Source organism: Tympanuchus pallidicinctus, unplaced genomic scaffold, assembly GCF_026119805.1.
Source record: "Tympanuchus pallidicinctus isolate F22 unplaced genomic scaffold, pur_lepc_1.0 scaffold16, whole genome shotgun sequence".
Taxonomy (NCBI): Eukaryota; Metazoa; Chordata; class Aves; order Galliformes; family Phasianidae; genus Tympanuchus; species Tympanuchus pallidicinctus.
This window is the reverse complement of record NW_026294679.1, coordinates 16,594,337-16,617,271: the sequence shown is the minus strand read 5'-3', so window position 1 is coordinate 16,617,271 and position 22,935 is coordinate 16,594,337. Positions and strand designations below refer to the sequence as shown.

At 36.4% G+C, this 22,935-nt stretch overlaps 1 protein-coding gene across 2 annotated transcripts in view; it reads right to left on the bottom strand.

Annotated features, from left to right (window-relative positions):
* ERCC6 (ERCC excision repair 6, chromatin remodeling factor) overlaps positions 1–22,935 on the bottom strand; it is a 46,255-nt gene that overhangs the window by 19,447 nt on the left and 3,873 nt on the right. For both annotated transcript variants that reach the window (XM_052677241.1, XM_052677242.1), the window contains 6 exons: positions 21,363–21,483; positions 18,967–19,075; positions 16,355–17,081; positions 7,497–7,622; positions 4,202–4,360; positions 1,851–1,986 (listed from right to left, as the gene is read on the bottom strand). In XM_052677241.1, the coding sequence (XP_052533201.1) occupies positions 1,851–1,986; positions 4,202–4,360; positions 7,497–7,622; positions 16,355–17,081; positions 18,967–19,075; positions 21,363–21,483 (1,378 nt within the window). The remainder of the gene's footprint in view (positions 1–1,850; positions 1,987–4,201; positions 4,361–7,496; positions 7,623–16,354; positions 17,082–18,966; positions 19,076–21,362; positions 21,484–22,935) is intronic.

The window sequence follows — 22,935 nt, the reverse complement described above, 5'->3', positions numbered from 1 at the left end:
ATTTTCAGTGTGCAAGTGAGATTTCTGATGAAACATTAGCAGCAAACTCTCTTTTTCCAGGTATAAAGACAACTAGGATGGGAAAGTATTCGCAATGATGAGGATGTCAATTTCATCTCTAAGGTGGCAAGTGACAGAACATGAGGAATGAGTCCCAAGTTGCACCAGGAGAGGTTTAGATTGAATATTAGGAAGAACTTCTTCATGGAGAGGGTAGTTAAGCGTTGCTACAGGCTGCGTAGAGAAGTACAACTTCAGAAGTATTTAAGAAATGTGGTACTAAGGGAATGATTTACTGATGGGACTCAGTAGGTCAGGGTGATGGTTGGACTCGAAGATCCTGAAGGTCTTTTCCAACCTAGATGATTCTAGGATTCTCTTTTTTTTTTTTTTTAAATTTATTCAAGTCACAAGAAGCTTGGTCTTTTTAAGGAGGTAACAAGGAATAAATGTGCATGAGATAATGATGACATTAGCAGTGACACTTTTTAAGGCATTCTGTTGCAGCTATCAAAAGATGAAGGACAAAATTAGAGTACTGAACCTGCCTAAGGTGCATCAAGATTCTGTAAGTTCTTGACAAAACATTTGTGAGACAACAAGGGGAAGTAAAATCCTGAAATCCTGACTATGCTCGCAGATGGAAAAAATTTGATCCAATTTGTCAAGTTCATTAATTAACAAATACCCCCAAATAAATACACACGATTTAATTTAGGAAGACATACAAACATGTTACTGAGAGCAACAGATTTTTAGGGATTGAAGACATACCAAGTTAATTGAACAACAGGAAGCTATTAGCACATTAGAGTGTACTGTTTCTTTTTTGCCATGTACTGTAAAATGGCATCGATTACCTCACAATACGTTTAATCAAGTGCAATTAAGCACCATATCATTTTAATGTTATTACAAGAAATTCAATAAATATTTAAAGAGAAATTTAAAAATGCTTTGCTGAATCCTGCAAATCCTTTTAGTACCCAAAATCAGTCAGGAGAAAACAAAAATAAAACTTTTCCCTTTTTTGTTCAAGCAAGATATCAGGGATGGACAAGTCTGGTTTGTCTGAGATTTCACCTGAAGAAATGGAATAAAAACACGCATATTAAAACATTGGCCAATAAAATCAAAAGACAGAAAAGACACTACTTGAAGAAAACCAATAAAGTATCATCATCATTAAGAGAAACCAGGTGATATGAACTGACATATTGGCCAAATGAAGAGAAATTAATGTCTTTTCCATTCTTACAGAGAAGCACTCCTAGCGATTAAACCTCAGATATGCCCAACTTCAGCAGAAAGGCTTCAAATCTTCTCAGAACAAATCACATAAGTTAGTTACAATTACATGAGCACCACTGTAAAAGTAGGTTAGATATTACACTGTGTTGGCTACTCTAAATGGTTAGACTTGAAGAAAAAATGACACGCTAACATTAAAACCAAGACGCACTTTAATTCCATAATAAGCTGCGTCATGTCTAACATTGCAGGGGCTCCATAGCAAGCCCAAAGTACATGCAGTCTGGTTTGAAAGCAGTTTAGCCAGGTTACTATTGACTTCAGTACAAGCAAAGCATTCTGAAGGAGAAGCCTGTTATAATGTTTACTTTGCTTAGGCAGTTCTATTCCATAATATAAGTGTACTTCCAGTTATTCTTTTTGTCTGGTTACCTAACAAATCTATACAAGACAGTGAACTTAGTGACCTTTTTAAAGAATCAAAGAGTACAAGCTTACATAGAAACATTCAGGGACATGGAACACAGGACACTTCTTTTTTTGGCTAACGCAGAAAAGAGACAGGTTTCTGGAATTACAAAATGAATATCAAATTTTACCTTTTTGTTGGTGTAAGAACCAGTTTCATGGAGAATGGCAACCCTAAATGGAGGCCACCATGTGTGGAATTCTTTTACCCACTGATGCATCACAGTAGCCGGACAAACAATCACTGTTGGACCCAGTCCCTGGTACCTAACCAAGAAACAAAACCAAACCAAAATCTTTAACATAAAATAATTATATTGTGTGTCTTATTAAAATAACCTGGTACACAGAAAAGCTACAAAAATAACGTACTTAGAAGAAAAGGCAACAGACTCATGAACCCACAAGCTCTTCATCAAGTTTCAATGCAAATACAGGCTAGAGATGGGTTACTCAAAGCACACAGATTTACAAACAGACCATTGGCGTGAAAGCTCATTTGCTTCTTCTATCACAACATATATAACAACAGATCTTTCCCCTCTGTAAATTCCAGAATCAGATCAGTTTACAAAATGAAATTTCTACTAACTTATTTTGAAAAATATTTCTTCAGAAAATGTCGCAAAAAATAAAGCTGCATATTTTGAATGTTCAAGAATAGCCTTATTGTTTTCATTCTCAAGCACTTCCAAACACAACAACCTTCACACTTCTGCACAGTAAGGAACATACAGTTATATCCATTTAACAGAAAGAGAGCTGATAAACACTATGGGAAAGGCTGCTGTATGAATCTGGCACTGCAGTACACGAGCTCCCTCTATACATCAAGGCAGTAAGAGGTGAGCTGAAAGTCACTCAGGGTGACAACACAACTATGCCCACTCTTAACAATGCCTGCTTCTCAACCAGACCGACCATGAGGTCTTCTGCTTACTAAACAACATGGCTTCCAAGTAGAAGCTAGCCAGCCAGAGTTAGTGCATTCCTCATTTTTCCTGCAGAAAATACTTGACTGTGCACAGATCAAGATGCTTTGACTCTCTGCCTTAAAACACACAGACAAGTAAGAAATTTCACCAAAAAAATAAAGCTTATTTTTTCCCATGCAATAACTATTGTGGAGGATTTATTAAAAAAAAAAAAAAAAAAAAGCACCAGAAACCAAAGCAAAAACAAAAACAAAAAACATCCAACCAAACAACAACAACAAAACTCAAACCAAAACCAAAAACCAGAATACATGATGGTATATACAGAAAGAATGTTGCAACTTGAGTTTATATTTTGGCATCTTCAAAGTTTCCTTGTAGTTTCACAGACGCATCTTAGATCTTAAGCTGAAACTAAGTAGCAATGCTAAGAGAACTGTCCTGAATATCCTGAAACATTTCTATGAACTCAGTCGTCCTCCAACAAGGGCAAACACATACCAGCAAATATACCAGCTCAAAGTAATCTGTAGCGAAGCAGCCGCAGAAGAAGCAGTCATACCAAGTAAATCAATTGGCTTGAGTGATGCAGTACAGCATAGCAGTTTTTTATATAAAGGCTACATCAGGAATCAACTGAAGAATATAAGTCTTCCATGTTTTCTTTTTAATGCACTATTTTACAAGTCATGTACATGCTGTACATAATTTAGATGGATCACTATAAAGTTTTTTCTTTTGTTCAGTATACTGTTGCAATGTTTGCTTAATTGCATATCATAATTTACATCAGATAAATAGGCCACCAGAACTAGAAAACTCAAGTATCATTCATGCATGCATTTGTAAACCCAAGAACACCAACAAGTACCTTTCCAGTAATTTCACCTATAACGACAGAATTTCAAAGTATTGCTCAGTAATGAAGAAAGAGCATGAAAGCTCTTGCAAGAACAGCCAGTTACTCTAATACAATTTTAAACAGTAACAAAGATGGAAATTCCTTTGTGTAAGTTACAGTTTTTATTAGTACTACTTTTTTTTGGCATAGGTAATTCCCTGCTGATCAGGAACTTTAACTTCCATCACAAATCAACTTGTGACTTCCTGTAAAGCATTCACCTGGTGTCTTGCCAGAACAAATATTTTAATGTAAAATTTAATAAATGGAACTAAAGGTATTACATCTAATTTAAAATTCCATATTGTGTAAACTATTGATATTAATGTAATTGAGTTTGTAAACAATCCATTTGTGGAAGCTAACCTTAGACACTGTATTGACCCAAAATATCTAGTGTGGCTCATCTGCAAAATGAAGCATCAATGCCTGGAATTCATTAAAAGTGTTACATGTTTAATTTTTCCTGCCCTACAGCTCCATTGTCTCGTAAAATTTTTCCTTTGATGTCCCCCACTAAAAGAATTAAAGGAATATTGTAATTGAAATGTCATTAATAATTCACAGGACCCTCCTCCACCAGCAATACATCTGATGAAATATTAATTGAGCTCCACAGACTGACAGTCTGCAGAGGAGCACTTGCCTGTAATTTGAACCACGAGTCCTGATCTTGCTGTAGCTCAGACCTGCCAAGAAGGCAATTATCTGGATGGTCTTGCCCAATCCCATCTCATCTCCCAGAATCCCTCCTGCCTGCTGGCAGTGCAATTCCCAGAGCCACCTAACACCTGTCTGCTGGTACCTAAAAACAAGGAAAAAGAAGATGGCAAACGTTTGATAATAAAGATCGTAACAGAAAGTACTCATGAATTAATCATTTGGCAGGGTTCTTACACCAGTTACAGTAACATGCTGGATGTGTGTTTTACATGAGTGCTCTATTTACTAGGTCATACATTTTTGATACACTCAAACATTACATGCGACTTTCATTTTTTATGCAATACTAAAACATTTCTAATTAAACTGATAGTCATGGTAATTAGAGGGTATTTTATTTCATGTATATTTCAAGTGTTAAAAATAACTTGGAAAGCTACTCTAACAAAGCCATATATTGTCAGAAGACATGCAGGGTCTAATCGATTACATTATTGGAAGATATACCTTAAGGTGAAGGAAAAGTTTGACTTTTAAGTGGTGCAGACTTTACATTCCACTCTGAAAACTGATCACATCTGTCACAATATGCTTCCTTTTCACACAAATTCATTTAGTAAAATTTAATCTCTTTCAATGAAGAAAAAAGACAACAAGGGAAACCGCGTTGGAAGGCAAAACAATAGAAATGATTCCAGTGGATGAGATGCAGCAGAGCGTTGTTATGTGAGAACATCAGTTTAGCTTCTATTCCCAGTCACTCACTGGAAATTGCATAAGCAACAACGTAAAATATATCCCAATTAAAAGAAGTTGATCAGAAAACAACATCTACAACAGCAAGCTAAAAAGGTGGGTATGGGCTGCTGGACCATTTTAAAACATGTTTTTTTTTTTTTTTTTTTTTTTTTTTTTTTTTTACAATGCTATGAAATAACAACAGCATCAGGAATAACACATTTTGGAAAAGAGAGTTTAAATTGAAAACAAAAAAAAAGTGAAACACCAACATATTTCAATAATTCAGAAAAAATACATTTTTCAGCATTTCTGTGTCTTGTGACATAGAAGATCAAGGCTACTGGTACTATTCTCTTGGTGGCACACATTGCTGGCGTGCCAAGCACAGCAAAGAACAAAACAGGCTTTTTTTTTTTTTTAAATTGGGATTGTTCATTCAGGGGTATTCTCAAATGCACACTTCAAGATTGTATTTCTCATAGAGAAGAATGTTTAGGACTACTGACAACCAACGATACTTGTGTCTGCCAAGTCCTATCAAAAATCAATTTTTGTTGTGATCTGTATGGATTTAGATTAACACTGAAAGGAAACAATCAAACAGCCTGAGTAGTTATAGAAAAGGGATCAAAGAACACATCTAATGGTTCAGACATCATACTCTCTGCTGGTATCTCAAATGCAGTATACCAAGAAGTCTGTAAAAAGCCTTTTTGTTAGCAATGAATTGACCTCAAAAACACAGGAATCCAAATTAAACAACTACAAAATAGTTTCCAGGAGTAGCTCTAAGTAAATGAAGACATGGTTTCCTCCTTACACAGAATTTTCTCAGGTTAAGTGCAGATGCTTTTAAGTCAGTCTTGTTTACCACAGTTTTATAGTCCAAGGCAGCACCAGTAGTACTAACTAAGCAAATGTTGCTGAGTATTCCTCAAAGCAGACAGAAGTATATAAAGAAAGCAGATTTTTCCACTTGAACAGATTTACAAGAAAAAAACAAAACCAAAGAAATAAAAAATGAAAAGCAACTAACCCACCAAAAAAAAGAAAATCCCCAAACAAAACTAAAAACAGACAACCAGCTTAAGGATCTAATATTTCTACTGTGAGCTAACTTCTCTGTGGAATTCAATTCGCATATGCGAAAGATCACTTACAAAATAGTGCAATACACCTCCTCCTTGGATCAATATACTTCCATGTTTTCTACTGAACTTGTTCAGAACTCAAAGTTTAATGACTATTGACTATGGGCCTTCCTACACTGGAGGTTTCAGCATTTAAGTTACAAGTCAGACAAATCATTCAACTCAATTGATCTTTCTAACCACTTAAGAAGTCTTGCCAACTGACTCATGCTTGCAGGGATACCCTTCATTAGTGAGGCTGATATCTCTAAGATTAATTTCTAATTGTCTGCCTTCTTTCGATTCCCTTTGGGTTGCTCAGACCACACATCCGTTCTCAGGATGATTATTCCTGCAGTACCGTCGCATAAACAACTGGAGACCTCATATTGGCTGTGTATGGTCCTGGCAACTAAGTCAGTAATTCATTTCCATTTCAGAGCTAGTGCTTTCCTTCTGAAGAACTGCAGGACAACAATAATAATTTCTTTGAGGTTAAGACTAAGTGGCCCTGTTGGAAGGGTTACGATGTAAGCCTGTAAGAAACCATAGCTTTCTGCTAGATTAATTACAAGATTTTAGAGTTAGCTTTTGAACGAGGAGATGGTTTTCCTTGAGTGAAATGTTGCCAACAAAAATGAGTTCAAGCATGGAAGTTAGAGAAAACTTATGGATGAAATAGCAGCTAACTTGTTTAAAATGCCTTTTATAAACAGCTTTTTGAGATTAAGATGAGTTACTTGGAAGTATCACTGGACACAGCAAAACTCTCAAAAAAAAAAGGAATGGAAAGCAGTCTTGCCCGAATCTGCAATCCATCATTAATACTAAAGGAATAATGCACTCTCCATATCTGAACGTTTTTCCCAGCAATGTTTTAAAGATCTTATAATATGACTTTATAAAGCTGCTCAAAGAAAAAGTTGGCTGTATTTTTTGCTGGAAGAAAACTTCAGTCACTCTCAGCTCAATCACAGAAACACTTCGATTCCTTGTTTTCATTTATTACCAAGTGCCAACACCATATCTTCAAACTCAAGTCATTTTTATATCACTCTGCACCTGAACTAAAAGAAAGCACACAGCAATAAGAGAAAACATTTACAAAAGGAGACCAGGAGAGCTTCTCAACCTTTAGTTTAACTAATATGCATTTACAATACTTACTAATTGTATTTTCGTAAAACAGCATTTTGTGCTTACAATAACCAACTTTGTTTGAGGTTTGGTCAAGTAGGATTTTTAAAGTTGTTTTTTGTTGTTTGTTTTTCTTTTTTTTAATAACAGAAATAACTGTACCCAAAGCTGTAGGACAAGGCATCTAGAAATCACCACCACTGTCACTACTAATACCATTATTAACAACACACAACAACCTAATGTTAAAATGAAGTATAGAATACATACTTAAAAAGCTTTTTGAAGAGAAATCCTGGAACTTTGAAACCCTCTTCAAATTCAGTGTCGCTTTCATCAGAAAGTTCCTCAGCCACAGGATGTTCTTTGTCCTTCAAACGTTCTTTTTGCCACTTCCTGTAAGTGACACAAGGAGTCAGCATTCAATTATTGCATGGAAAAGATTCTATATGAATACTACATTGAATTATTCATCAAGAAGTAAAGAATAAATAAATTTTCTTAGATGTGATGAATTTAAGCGGTAATCCACTGGAGGAGAAAATTATTCATCTAAATGCTCAAAATATTTGACATAACGTGCACGCGCTTCTGAACAGTCATAAGCTTTTGTAATTGTACAGCTAATTATGATTATTTATAGACAGCAATGCTAATGCAACGTAATTAACAATTAACACTATTAAAAGAAACCGGCAACGTTAAATTCCCAAACATTCATTTAAAAAGGACAAAACAAAAACAAAACAACAAAGAAATAAAGATTAAGTATTATAAAGATACTTTTCTTAATTTAAACAAATATCTAAATGCCTTTCACCTAGAGAAATGTTCAGTAGCATACAAGCATACAGAAGACTCGGTTGGAAACATCACTGTCTTTGAACTGATGTGCTCTACAGACCCTAAGCTGTCATCGTTAGGAGAGTTAACATTTGACATTTTGAAATCGTGGTGACTCACGGCATGCAGCCCAAGTGCTGTATTTGGACTCTGCACAGACTACATCCAGAATAATGTTCTTGTCCTGTGCCCCTCTCAGAAAGGGCACCAGAGGATCTTCAACATCCAAAACAATTATGGACTTGTGTTTGCTTTAGTGACCCAAACAAAACCATTTGCTTGTAACAGCAAACCATACAGTTACTGCCTCAAAGCAAACAATTGCAGAACTTGAACAAATAAGTACTGAACTACCAAAAGCACTTTACAGACAGCTTGGGTTTCAGCAGTTATTCACTGCTGAAACCACATTCATTGCAGCCACACCAAACACAGTGTAGAGCCTGATAAAATCCCTACAGACAGTGGTAAAGTTGCAGAACAGATTAAGAGCGCTCTCATGCAATTGCTCTTCACACAACACAAAAGCAGACATATTTCATCTAATAAGGGGATTGCTGCATCTGTAAGGATGAAATGACTGCATGCCTCCTTGCGGATAACTTAGATATATCTATCATCGAAGTCTCTACCTACCAAAACTCTATTCGCTCCCCAGTGATCAGTCCTGTCCTCCCCAAGCCAGACAGAACACTTTCAAATGAAGCATGTACTGCAATTTAAGCCACTGTATACATCATTATTTGAATATTTTTTCCATACTCATAATTAAAGGTGCTGGCCTGAATGAGGCTGAAGAATGAGCCCTGGCAGTCTAAAAGCATCTGAGACATAAAACACAGAAATTGAAATTGTTCAGGTTCCAAAGAACTATAAATAGCAGTGATAGTATGAAAAAAAGCAAGTGGAAGACTGAGGTAAAAGAAAAAAAAACAACAAAAAACCCACAAATATAAGCCTCCTAGCACTGAAATCTACAGTATTAAGCTACAAGGAGCCTCTTTAGTGAGATGCTGGAAAACTCATCTATCCAGTATTTGCTTAATGAGAAACCATACTCCAGAAGTTCTGCAGTAACTAGACGAAGGAGGCTTACTGGGATGCACCAGTTTTCCAGTACACTTGCAGTTTCTGAACAAACTGCAGCTGAGTGAACAGTTGCACTTCCTCCCTGGTAATGACAGTTTACCTCTCCCATTCACCTATTACACAAACGGCATCCTGATGGCTTGGGCTCTTACTGTTGGCTGGACAGCTGTAGCAGCAGAAACATGGCAGAGTAAAAGAAAAATCTTCTGGGAAAATGGATTTATGATCTGTTTTAAAAAATGTGATAAATTCACTCTCTGTTTAAAGTTATTTAGCTCAATTTTTTCCATAAAATATATGCATGAAAGATATACATTTAGGGAGAGAAAATACATATATAATTTTTATATTTCAATATTTGAAAGAAGACAAACTGCACTGAGAAGCTGACAGGCAAAATGCATTTTATTTCCTGTCCTGCTAAGCATGATGCGTTTTATGCTTGTGGGATAAGTGAGTGCTTTTAAAGCTGTGGGTCTAATTTTATCCATGTCAGGAAAAAGAAACAAAGTTAGTCAAAAATTTACAAATATCATTAGATGTAGAAACAAAATTTAAATACTTTCATGACCCTGATTTATATCCTCACCTAACTAGGCAAAATAATGGAGACAGAAGTCACTGCTAAAATTTCTCAAACAACAGCTCACAAAACTGGTGCTGTCTCACAACATATTGACCTTCAAACCTGGCAAAACAATCCAGAAAACACTAAAGAACAACCCATGCACTGCTCTAAGTCTTTAAGACTTGACCCACACATCTTTGCTCAGCGATGTTTATAGCAGACACTGGTGGCACAGTGACGCCCCCCAGCCTGATATTTTCAGGTACTTCATTTAAGGGCTTCTCAACACTCGATACACAATCATATACTCTTTCTTGTGCAACAAAGCTAGCTGCAGTAGCTTTCTAGATCAGCTTTCTACCAGTATAGTGAAAAAATACTTACAGCTTGCTTTCATGGAAGCAGTCACAAACATGGAACTGTGGTACTGTTTAATAAAGACCATCATTTCCAAACACATGCAAGTTACAATAACTGCAAAACCAAAAAAAGCCCTGAAAAACTAACAAGAAAGCAGAATACCAGACAGGTTCATAGAGACCACAGCAATGTATTTTGACCTCAAGTTTTTTCTTTAGTTCTCTGATGAAAAACAGATGAATTGCTACTATTTGTTTGTCATCTCTCAGATTGTTCTTAATTCCTTACATGAAATCACATACCCTGTTAAGCAGCAAAAACACCCAACCAAACAAAATAATACAAAATGTGGATACAAAAATAATTCCCACAGATACTTTTACATAACCTGACACAGGTAAGAAAATCTCTACCTTAGAATAGCAATCTACTAAATGGTTGAATTAGTAAAATAACAATAATGCTCTCAGACTAAAAAAAAATAAAGACCAAAAAGGCAGATGGTACCAGAGGCACAGCATAAAAATGCATTTATTTTTGTTCAGTACCACAATGTTGCGCTATCAGGTATGAATTGTCAGTTATTATTCTGAGCTCCAGGGAAAGATGAATGATTCAAATTTACAAATGCTGACAGTCGCTGCTTCAGACTGTGTCACTACTGGAACTAACACACATCAGAACTTGGTTATGTTATCCGACCAAGTTAAGAGAAGACTTGAAACATGAAAGAAAACCAATAGAAAACATCTACTTATCACATTAAAATCAAGACAATTTCAACTTATAAAACTTCTAAAGTGACAGGTAGATCACTTTAGGAATCAAATTCAAATCAAACACAATTGACATGTAAGGCAGTATTTTGCACAAAAGCCCCTAATCCAATCTCCCAACGTGAACGTTGCAGCGAGTATTGGAGCTTCAGCCTCCCCTGGGAAGAAGCAGATTGCCCTCTAGTGTACGTTGGAAAAAGTGATTCAGAAACAACCAAGAGGAAAACTTCCTACAGATTAACACAAACTCATAATTCTTAAGGAATTTAACCAACAGTTTCTGCAATTAGTTTGACCGATGTTAGATCACTCTTGAAATCATGACATACCTAGAAAATCAATGCATCTAGAATTTGAACTAATATTCCAGAACCCAGTTACCATAAGGAAAAATTCTGACATACTTTGTATTTGTTATTCTATATGCATAATTGCATCAGCGTTAGAATTGAAGTTCTGCTACTGTATCTCCCCAAGGTCTGCAGGCTCTTTGGTCTTTGATTTTTCCCCATTCAATTGAAATAAAAAGCAGTTGTTGTTGTTACCACTGTAACAGTATGCAAAGCTTGAAGAAGCCATTCGGTTTTTGAAAAGCTGTGAACTTGATGCAAGATGCTGTATTAAGACTTCATTATTTTCGATAGAAAAGTGAAAACATTCCCAATAGCTGAAGCAAAGGGAATACAAACACTGCTAGATCAGACTGGCCAGGCAATCAGTTGACCCCTCCTCTGTAAGTCAAACTTTCAAGAGAGAAACAGCACTAACTCATAGTTTGACTTAATAACAGGGTACCATATTAAACAAAGAATAAAAAAATCCGTACAAGTCTGAGTCAAATTTCACTACTGTGCCTAAACAATTGGCAAGCACAGGCTTCACTGTATCACCAAAACAGAAGCATCTGTTTCTGACCTTCTGAGAAATCTACTTTCCTGCTGTCCATGGTCACTGATAAAAGTACATTTTTATCCTACAAATGCAGAATGAAAGCCATATATCATACAATTAAATCTTTCTTAATATGAGATTGTATTCAGATACTGAGCCCATTTCCCACTTATTGCAATACCCAAGAAAGAAATTCTGAATCCAAAACAGTAATGAGCACAATTTTTTTTTTCTTTTTAAAATACAGTCAGGAACCAAGCTGAGTGTTTAATATAGTTTGCCTTTTTGAAGCACAATATGTTTTCTGTTTTAGACAGCTAAGAAACCCTTACAGATTATTCTAATTTGCTAAACTGAAGCATTCAGCACTACTTTTTGGATCTAACTTTTTATGGTCTGTATGCATGGATTTAATTGGCATATCCTAACAGATGAGATAAATGCAGTTAGTACCACAAGTCTCTGCAAGTAAATTAAGACTGATGTAGATGATTACCCACTTGAGCTTAGAATGAAAGGTGTACTCAGTGAGCGAGCCAAAATATATCTTCATTTGTGTCTCAGATTTGTCATTTTAAAGAGCAGTTAGGATGCTCTAAGAAAACGTTTTCCAGGAAAGGTAATATTTAATCCTTTTTAAATTTATAACTGATACAATGAGAGACTGACTGATTCAGATGCTTCAAAGACAGCTCATGTATGAAAACTGATTCAACTTGAGAAAAAACGCCACTTATTTTTTAGTTAACTTTCTTTTTGGTTTGACTTTTTTTTTAATCATGTTTTGTGTGCTGATAGCCACAACATCAGCAACTCAGCTGCTTGGCTGATGGTTGGGAGACATGGTGAAAAGCAGCTTTACTAGCCTTGCCTCCCAGCCCTTCACAGCAATTAAAGGAAGTGCTATTCAAAAAACTATACTCCACAAACTATACAAAAAAGCCAAGAAAATACAGATATAGCACTTACCTCCCACAACCTGAGATTTAATTCTTTCCCTGAAGCAGCAGGCATACACATACTGGCAGCTACTATGGGAATAGTGACCCTAAGAAAGCTATTAAGAAAATTTCTTTTTGTTTCCAAGCTATTACTTCATGCAGATAATGTATTAGTGATGTCAAAAGTGTAACGCATTAACTACAGATAATGAGAAAAAATTATTTGATTATATTTACACTTCCTATTTTAATACATGTAAAGGAGAATTTTTGTTAGCATGCAAAAAGACTGGATGGGCTGCAGCTTCCACAGCTCCAAAACCCTGACAGAGTAGAACAAGAAAATCATGCAGTTACTTTCTTGCTGAGAAGCCAGAAAAGGCTTATTTCCTATGCCTTTAATCTGCATTGAAGTGAAGCTTACTTCTATTTTCTGATTCTAGGTATGAAAAACTAAAAATAGGTGCAGTTTCACTGAACAGCCTTCAAAGAAAGCAGCTCTGCCGTGACCTGGCTGCTCCACCAGGAGGGTGACCGCTCTAGACTCCTACTAGATCAGTGTGGAACAGCTCTTGACCAGGGCAGTTACTGCTGAGTATGACAAAAAATACACTGAAACCACAGCTGTTGAGGGGGATCAAGTCTCTGAGACCTTCAGCACTACCCCAGAGACTGATGACCTAATCCAGCCCTCCGGGTTCAGCTGGGAATAGTCACTATGAAGGACAGTGGGAGATAATGATAACACCACCTTGCACTGAATCCTCAACTTAGCATTTAGCACCTGACAGTCTGTCACTGATTTACTTTACCTCCCCACAACCCTGGTGTTCCTTGCTACATTAGCCAGAAGATTTTTTCCCCACATGTCTGCACAGCAACACTGCTCCAGTAATGGTAACAAGAGAAAGGCAAGAGCGATGCAAGAGCAGAGATATTACTAAAAGGGTGTGCTGAATTCTGGCCTTTCCACTTTCCGCTGACCACGCCTGGCTGTGAGCGACCAGGCCGACTGACACAAGTTGCCTTCAGAAGAAAAGCAGAGCAGCTGTTCTCCTGCTTGCCCTGTTTACCACAGATGCATCAGCTCCTCTTTGGAAATAGTCAGTTCCTCTAGCAGTCCCATAATTAGCTAATTACCATGCTTTAACATCATCATCGTATTTCCCCCTTGACACAGACCAATCTCTTCAAGTTCCATCCCTGAAAAGTTTTAATGTTAAAGAAACTCATTTTCAGCCTTCAAGAGTGTAGGACTTTATACAGCACCAAGCACAAGACTAGATGTTCAGAATACTAAAGTAATCCTAAAGGACTTTCCCTTGCCTATCTCAGGGGTAAAATATACCATAATCTCACTCATTTATTTGCATTCAAAAGTATAACTGATGTGAAACAAGACATAAATGTAAGCAAATGACAGCATTTCTTCAGCATTCTTAATATGTTTCTTAATTCACTACACTTTATTCTCTCATGGCATTTCCCATAATGAAGATTACCTGAGGGTGTCAGCATAAAAACGTCAATGTGGACAGCTGCAGCTTAACAGCCACAATAACTGTAGCTATGAAATTTTTAAGAGATGTAGTGTTTTGGTGGCAATTACAGTTATTGATATTTCTAAAATTCATTTAGGCTTTTATTGTAACTTTAGTAACCAAAAGAAATGTAGTCTATGATATGACTTTGCTAAGGATAAATTGTCACAATCTTAACGTTATTAAAAAACGTGTTTGAATGAATTTAAACTGAGAGTCATATTAAAACTTTCAATCAAAATAAATTACTCTTGATGAAAACACTGAATTAAAAATGATTTAATATTGGTCTAATTTACATGTGAAAAGTATGATTTTATTCAATAAAACAGTAAATATCTGAGTGGTTAAATACAATTAATTTCTGTTAATGTACCCCAATAAAAAACACACTTTTTTTTGATCCTATGGACATTGTTCAGATTAGCCTCTCATTGAAATCTTCTATTCAAGAAGCAATAAACTAGTCCTTAACCTTGAAAAGCAGCATCCTGGGATTGCAAGCCTAATGCCAGCTCCTGATCTGCCTCAGTAGCATAAGACGTGAAAGACAAGTTGACCTCTTCCTACTTAATGTTTTGTTACCTGTAATAATGCTGCAACTAGAGCACAAGCATCTCTATCAGAGCATGCCTCTTTCTCCACAGCAGTTCTTATCACAGGTTGAAGATGGGTATTCATATAACTTCTTAACCCCTCTTTTTGATATAGCGTAATTTAATTTTGTAAATGTTCCATTTCTGTAAAACACAAAATTTAAGTCTCCCCACCATTAACCAGGTGTTATGCTAGGACTTTTACCTATATTAGTCACTCTTCTCTATAGCTTTAATAACCATTGCCCCTTTCACTCCAGGAAAGCTATTTTCAACTTGGAATCCATGCTTTTCTAAGGGCTAAAAACCACTCGAAGGACCTTAAATTACATGTCACTTCAATGGCCCTTAAAAATGTTTTCCAAACAGCTATAACAATACTAACATTGCACAGTCTTATTGTTAGGAGCTCAACAGTAATGATACCAGTAGGAGAAAAAAAAAACCCAACAAAATAAAGCACCTCAACATCACACTGTATCTACAGAGAAATCATTAACGCCCAGGCTATACAGATTTCATAAATTACAGATTAGCACTAGGTGCTTCAGGTGCCATTTTTAGAAGTAACGTGTTCTTGACATCTTAGCTGTACTGCTCTACTTAATTATACTAGTTTATTTAATAGAAGATGCTGATTCTTTTTATAAATCTTATGCAGTTTACAACCTTAGGTCATCACAGCTCAAGAAAACTACTACCACTGCCACATCTTTGTTAAATAAGAACATCACTGTCAATAAGAACAGAAAGGAAAACCACTGTCACAGAAGGCAGCTCTTTTTAGATTTCACTAATAGCAACATGATGTCCAGTCTTTACTACTTATCTAAGTTATGCAAGAGTTATTACTTGATAATAAAAAAGAACAGATGATTCCTTTCCAGTATGAATTTTACGAGTTTAAAATCAAAATCCAATTTATATTGATGTTCAAATTAATATATTTGCCTGAGATTTCATCTAACTAATGGTTTATACAAAAACAGTACATAAACATTTGTTCAAGTAATTTTTTCCTGATTAGTCACTGAAGCCAAAACCCAAGCATCTCATCCCAAGCCAAACCAAAGACATCTCTCACTGTGAGAAAATGCCTTTCCTCTGATGAGGGAGTCTGTCTATTCTGTAATTTTGCCTATCAAATAGAACATGTCATATATATTTGAAAGGCAGGTATGAGGATCTGTAGACAAAAGTAAACAGCTTAAGTAAACAGCAATGCTGCCAAGTAATACATAATACATTTTTGTATATACTCTACTGTTGGCATATTCACAGTACTGTAAATAACAAACAAATGCAAAACTGAAATAACTTACTTTTGAATGATCTTGAAATGATCAGAAAAATTAAATAACAGAATCCTAATAATTAAGTATGCCTGATTCCCTTAGAAAGGCTATGATCATTCTGACTGTGTCCTCCCCCTTATTCCAATTCCTAGTCGTGTATTACAGATTTTGTCTTTTACACATGCAATATCATTTGGTAATGTTGCTACTAAAAAGTCTGGGACTAACCTTAGTCTCTGCTTATAATAGTCTTCATCTCCATCATCTCTCCATCTTTTTACTTTGCGCTTCCCTACTGTATGTTCCTCCTCCTCAGAGCTTGGAAAGTAGTCAACGTCGTTTTCAGCATCTTTAGAATCCCGCCTCACCGAGTATTTTCCCTTCCCTGACAAATTCCTGAGTTCATAATCAGAATCATTTTCAGCATGTGAAGATGCCTGTTCTTCTTCCTCTTCAACTGCTGCTGGCTCAAGTTGTTCCTCGTCAGGTACATACTCAGATTCTCCACTATCATCTTCTTGTCCAGGCTTCAGATTTGTAGTCTCAAGATTTTTTTTTTCTTTTGGAATACCTGCTTTTGAATGAACCTGAAGGGCATGCTTCTGAAGTTTCTTCAAGTGTTTTTTTAAACGTTTGTCTGTTTTTGACAGAACTTTACCTCTTTTTTCCTTTGTAGCAGATGTGGGAGCTACACACTGAACATTTTTGGCTTGTGCTTTCTTCTTTGCTCTTTTGTGAAGGGATAACTTCTTTCTCTCAGATGACAGCTTAGCCTGGTCTGCTAAATACTTTTCAAAATCAGATGCTTCATTTAGCATTAGTCGTCGTGTTTTCTTCTCTGGCTTCTGAGGTATTTTAGTTCCAAACGGGGTCATCTGGCCTGTACGAATAAGCTCTTCCCACTCTGTTTCCTGAACAGGCATAAGCATACTGCCAAGAGATGATGGACCAGGCACTGCAACAAAAAAAAAACCCAAAAGAATAACCACAATGCCTTCCACATGTTCTGAATAATTCCAATCCAGAAACAAAATTGTGCATAAAAACCAAATAGATTTAAAGTTTAAAAACAACTGCAAACTAACATATACATTATGTATTACATACATAATATGAAAAGGTCAAAAAAGGCAGAAACTAACAAAAAAGGTCAAAACAGACTTGTCTTTTTTAAAATTCAAGTTACTTCTAAAATTTCATATAGGAAACATTATGCACGCTCTCAGAATGCTAATACTTCTGGAATAACACACAGCAGCAAAAACTAACATAGAAGAATAATCCTTAACACCACATGAACTCTAATGTGTTCCCTATACTTTCAGCTCAATATGTCATCATATTCACTACAACAAAGCACAGAATTCCCAGAAGCAGTAACAATGTCCACTTCTATTTCTATTACTGATTGCTTAGATTTTCTTATAAGCTTGAAATCTGAAGTCTCCATTAAGCATACCAGGAGAGACAAAAGATTCTTCCCATAAGCTAAAAAAAAAAACAAAACAAACCCTAAACCCTCCAATACTACAATAGCATTAGGATTATGATTTTAAAAGTCAGATTGACCGAACAGCATATTGTCATTGATAAGCACTACAGTTTAACTGCATACACAGCTACCACACTTATTATATTTGTGTTAACTGTGTTGTTATCTGAAAGCAAGGAGGGGGGATATTTCTTGCATTCAAGAAGCTGAAGGGAAATGCCAACCTAGAATCTATTACTAAGGTCCAAAATTTCACAGTAGCTACAAAAGAACTGCCAGCATGGTATGCTACTCTATATGCTATTTAAAGCATCGTATTTATCACTAAAGCATGTTTAATGCATAAAGATGATGCATCTGGCTTGAAACTCCTCCCTTTTCAGCTCATCAGTTTCTCAAACAATAGGAACTGTTTAACTTCATTTTGTCTGTTCATTTTCGGCTCCATACACTTTCTAGCCACATTTCATCACACTAGGTGCCAGAGTTTTACTGCGTAAACTCATTAGAAGAAAAAAAGCTTAAGATGATTTCCTGCTAAGAAAAGTTTACTGAAGTTTTCATTCTCACTAAAGTTTCTTGAATCAGGAGAGGAATACAAGCCTTCTGAGATTCAGAATCCACATCTGCAATGGACACAGGGCATAAGGATATAGCACAATGAGGGGGAAGGGAAGAGGAATCAGTGCAGAGGACAACATTGTACAGGTTCAAACCTGCCCTTCTGGATACCACACATAATGATGGAGAGTGAAATACAGTTAACCTGGAGTTACAAAATGCAATCTCAGTTTGTAGAGGGCAGTGAAAAAGAAAACAGTGGAACATTTGCATAAGAAACTCAGAGAACAAACATATTGCTCTGGAAGCTGTTTTTTTTTCTATTCTTTTTTTTGTTTTGTTTTAACGTAGTATAGCCTGATAAAGTATTCCCCTCTTACATTTCTAACTATAATTTTCAACAATAAGAAAAAAACAATTTTGTTAATGCTGACTGATAGCATCCAGCATATAAAATGTAATTCAATCACGATGCTAGTCATCATTATCAAATTAGCTGTGAAAAAATGTTAAGATTTCCAATTTATTAAGCCCAATACTCTAATGTGCATCAGTCATCCCTACTGAGCTGAACAAGGATTAACATCCGTTTCTTAAAACTTCCCACATGAATATGCCAAGATTTGCAATTCTGCAGGTGCAGAAAATGAGTGTTCCTAACACTCTCTTTGAAAACAAGCCACTGAAATGTATTTCTTTATTGGCAAAGATCTTGCAAATTACCTTCAAACAACAAAAGGCAGTATGCCAAAGTAGAGCAGAAGTTTCAGCCTTCTTCCATACATACCTTCATCATCCTCAAATTCAATTTCATTTACTTTATCAAGAATCTCAGTTCCACCCAGAACTGCTTGGAGACGTTTCTGCTTTGCTTTGATCTTCTTTAGCTGTTGCTCCTTGAATGACAATTAGGTACATTATTAAAACTTCAAGCTATTTCAGGATCCTGCTATCCTTTTAAACAATACTTAAGCTATAACATTTACAGTATTTTCTACCAGAAAGTCATACTCAAATGTTCAAAGTATCCCATTTAATTAAAAAGCACAAAATTGTCACAAAGTGTCTGTGATTGATAACTCACAAAATATGCATAAATTTATGTGTACAATCATCTTAAAAATACACAGTAAGACATTACTATTTATACACACATTTCACATGGTCATTATGCATTTTCATGCCCATTTTTCAAGGTCATTTTATAAGTATGCTGATACAACCAAAAGCAGCCCTTGGATTAGTGAGATATGTGAGGAATATTAAAAAAAAAAAAAAAAGTCCATGATTTGCAAGACTGAATTACTGGCGAATAATCTATTTAAACCAATTATAATATTCATTAGGATTTATTTATCACCCAGAAGTTTTGGAATGTTTGCTTAGAAAGGAAGAAAAAAACACAAGTCAGACATCTTAATGTATGTTTGTACATAACTAATTCAGGAATGGGTGCAGCTACTTTAACAGCAAAAACTACAAAGTAAAATGCTTTTGAAAAATAAGTGAAAAAATTCAACACTACAGACATTAGTCAACATTACAGACATCAACACTAACACACAGGCAGTGCAACTTTCCTCATGTGTAACTTTACTTTTTCAAAGTATTTTCCCACATACAGAGGCACATAGTTTAGTAAATAATAAAAATGAAGTTTATGATGCAATCAGCTTTTTTTGTGCGTGAAGGAAGGTGCTCTTGCCTGCCCAAGTCCTTACATAGCACCTTTCACATCACAAAGCATAGTGTATTCGTGTATATTACAATGTATTACCTCCTACCCAACCATTATCCTTGCTACTGAAGAATTTACATTACAAAACACTCCCTGGACAGCTCTAAGGAAACAGCTCTAACAGTTATTAATTTCCAATTTATCTGAATAATGGAGCAATTCCAACTTTTTCATTTTTTCTTTTTAACTACGACAAAAAGGAAAGTACTTCAAGGCAATTCTCCATATTCAGTTCAAGATGAGCTTCACATAGAGCACCTGCCTCCAAATACACTATGACTTAACCAGAATCTTGAGCATATTGAGATCACTTTTCCAGATTAGATTTTCATATAGAGATTGATTTTTACACTTCAAAAGCCATTATAGATGGCTAACAACAGATTTCCAACGAGTTATGAACTTTATCTGCTACTAACGTGCATGATTTCAAGTAATGGGATATCAGGAAAACATAGCATGTAATTCCTTGATGACACTTCACGTTTAAGTATGATATCATATATCTTCCCATATTTCCAACTACTTATTCCTAATAGTAAGTTGCTAGACTAGGGCCACTATTCAGTACTGCTTGCTCCTGCTCCCCCTCAGTTGGCCAAACTGTAAATACAACATTATCCCACTTGCTGAAATGATCAGAAGAATAACTAAAAAGAAACAACTGAATGGGGTCAGTGGCAAAAAGCCCGAGACTGGACAGAAGTGTGGACAGGAAGTTTTTGAGCTGGGCAATCATTACAGAAATTATTAGGTGCATTTCCATGAGACAGTGAGAAGATCTAAGAACTACATTCCTAATCAGAAGTTTCGCTTTTCTCCCTTCTCCTTCCCATTCACAGATGTACAGGTGTACTGCTTACATTACACTGATGCCTGATTGCTCTACAGCTCCTTTAGCTAACTACTACAGCAGGAAAAAAACTAGAGCAGCTTATGTCATACCAGCAAGTTACAACAGCTCACAAAAGACAATGATGCATATTACTCCAAGAAAGATGCAGTGAAAGAGCATCAGGAAAAGGAATACGGGAAATGAAGGCCATGAGAGCTGAGATTTAGACCAACTCTCAAATCATGCTCTAACAATGCTTTATCATTTCGTGAAATACTACCAGGAAGGGTTTAGTTAACTTCATGCAAATCAGTCTTCCAAGCAAGTTTTACAGCTTTGTCTAAAATTTAAGAGTCACTCCACCCCCAAATAAACATGCAAACAAAAAGCCAACATCAGCCTCCTCCCCCACTCCCTTTACATCTTTAGTTCAATTTGTTGCTTTTTTTGTTTTTGTAGAAAATTAAACCATTTTAAAAGGGAAAGAACAGCAATTTTAGACTGACTCTGCTCTATACAATTAATCACAACAATTATATCACATAATCCAGACCTTAAGCCAAAGCATAAGCTAAATATCGTCAGCAGGAAATTAAAGTAATCTAATCACCTTGTTGTATTTTTGCCGTTTTACAGAATCTAATTTTCTGTTTATATCTTTGTTGTTGGCAGCCTGAGGTGAAAGTTGCTCAATAATTTTATCTATTTGTTTCAGAGATGTTGTACATGATCTGAAAAACAAGAAGATTGCAATGTACTATTCAGTTGCAGTAAAGAAAATTAGAACATTCTCAATTCAGACAATTTAAAAATTCCACAGTGTTTAAAGTAAGATTTAAAAAGGACTAGAGTTAAATAAGCACTTTATGACTAAACATCACTAGAAACATTGTAGACTTTAAAAATGTAAACACTAATAAATATTTGTAAACAAAGTTCTACTAATATTAAAATGTCAAAGGAAATGACACTAAACAAACCACAGTTATTTAGTATTCAGAAGCCACAAGCCTGATGATTATAATAATGGAATGAAGTGGCTGATTTTGCTACTAAAGATAAACAGAATACAATTAAAAAAAAACAACAACAAAACAACACAAAACAGGCTACAGTGACAAGCATCAAAGATGGAAGCAGCATGGAACAAGCAGTAGTCAAGCATTGTAACTATTCTTATCAGTTCAATATGTCTTCAAAGGGAAGACTTTCTATTAAACAAATTTTGGGACTCAGGACTTGGATCTGGAGCTCACTCTTTTCACTCCGTGCACTGTTCTGACATCGTGAAGGTGGCATTGAGGGACACAGTTTTGTGATGGGGCTTTATAGGTCAGGTTGAAGGCAGAACTCCACAGAATCACAGAATTGTAGGGGTTGGAAGGGACCTCCAGAGATCATCGAGTCCAACCCCCCTGCCAAAGCAGGCTTCCTACAGCAGGTTGCACAGGTAGGCATCCAGGCAGGTCTTGAACATCTCCAGAGAAGGAGACTCCACCACCTCCCTGGGCAGCCTGTTCCAGTGCTCCATCACCCTCACTGTAATGAAGTTCCTTCACACATTTGTGCAGAACTTCCTATGCTACAGTTTCCGGCTGTTTCCCCTTATCCTGTCTCCACTCACCACTGAAAAGAGTTCAGCCTCACCACTCTGCCCCCCACACCTTAGACATTTATAAATCTGGATAAGGTCCCCTCTCAGTCGTCTTTTCTCAAGGCTAAACAGACCCAGTTCCCTCAGCCTTTCTTCATAGGGGAGATGCTCCAGGCCCTTCACCATCTTTGTGGCCCTCCGCTGGACTCTTTCCAAGAGATCCCTGTCTTCTTTGTACTGGGGAGCCCAGAACTGAACACAGTACTCCTAATGAGGCCTTACCAGGGCAGAGTAGAGGGGGAGGATCACCTCCTTCGACCTGCTGGACACGCTCTTTTTAATGCACCCCAGAATGCCATTGGCCTTTTTGGCCATGAGGGCACACTGCTGGCTCATGGCCAACCTGTTGTCCACCAGGACGCCCAGGTCCCTCTCTGCAGAGCTCCTCTCCAGCAGCTCATCCCCCAGCCTGTACTGGTGCATGCAATTATTCCTCCCCAGATGCAAGACTCTACGCTTGCTTTTGTTAAACCTCATACTTGATGATCTTGCAGGTGTCTTCCAATTTACATGATTCTATGATACCATA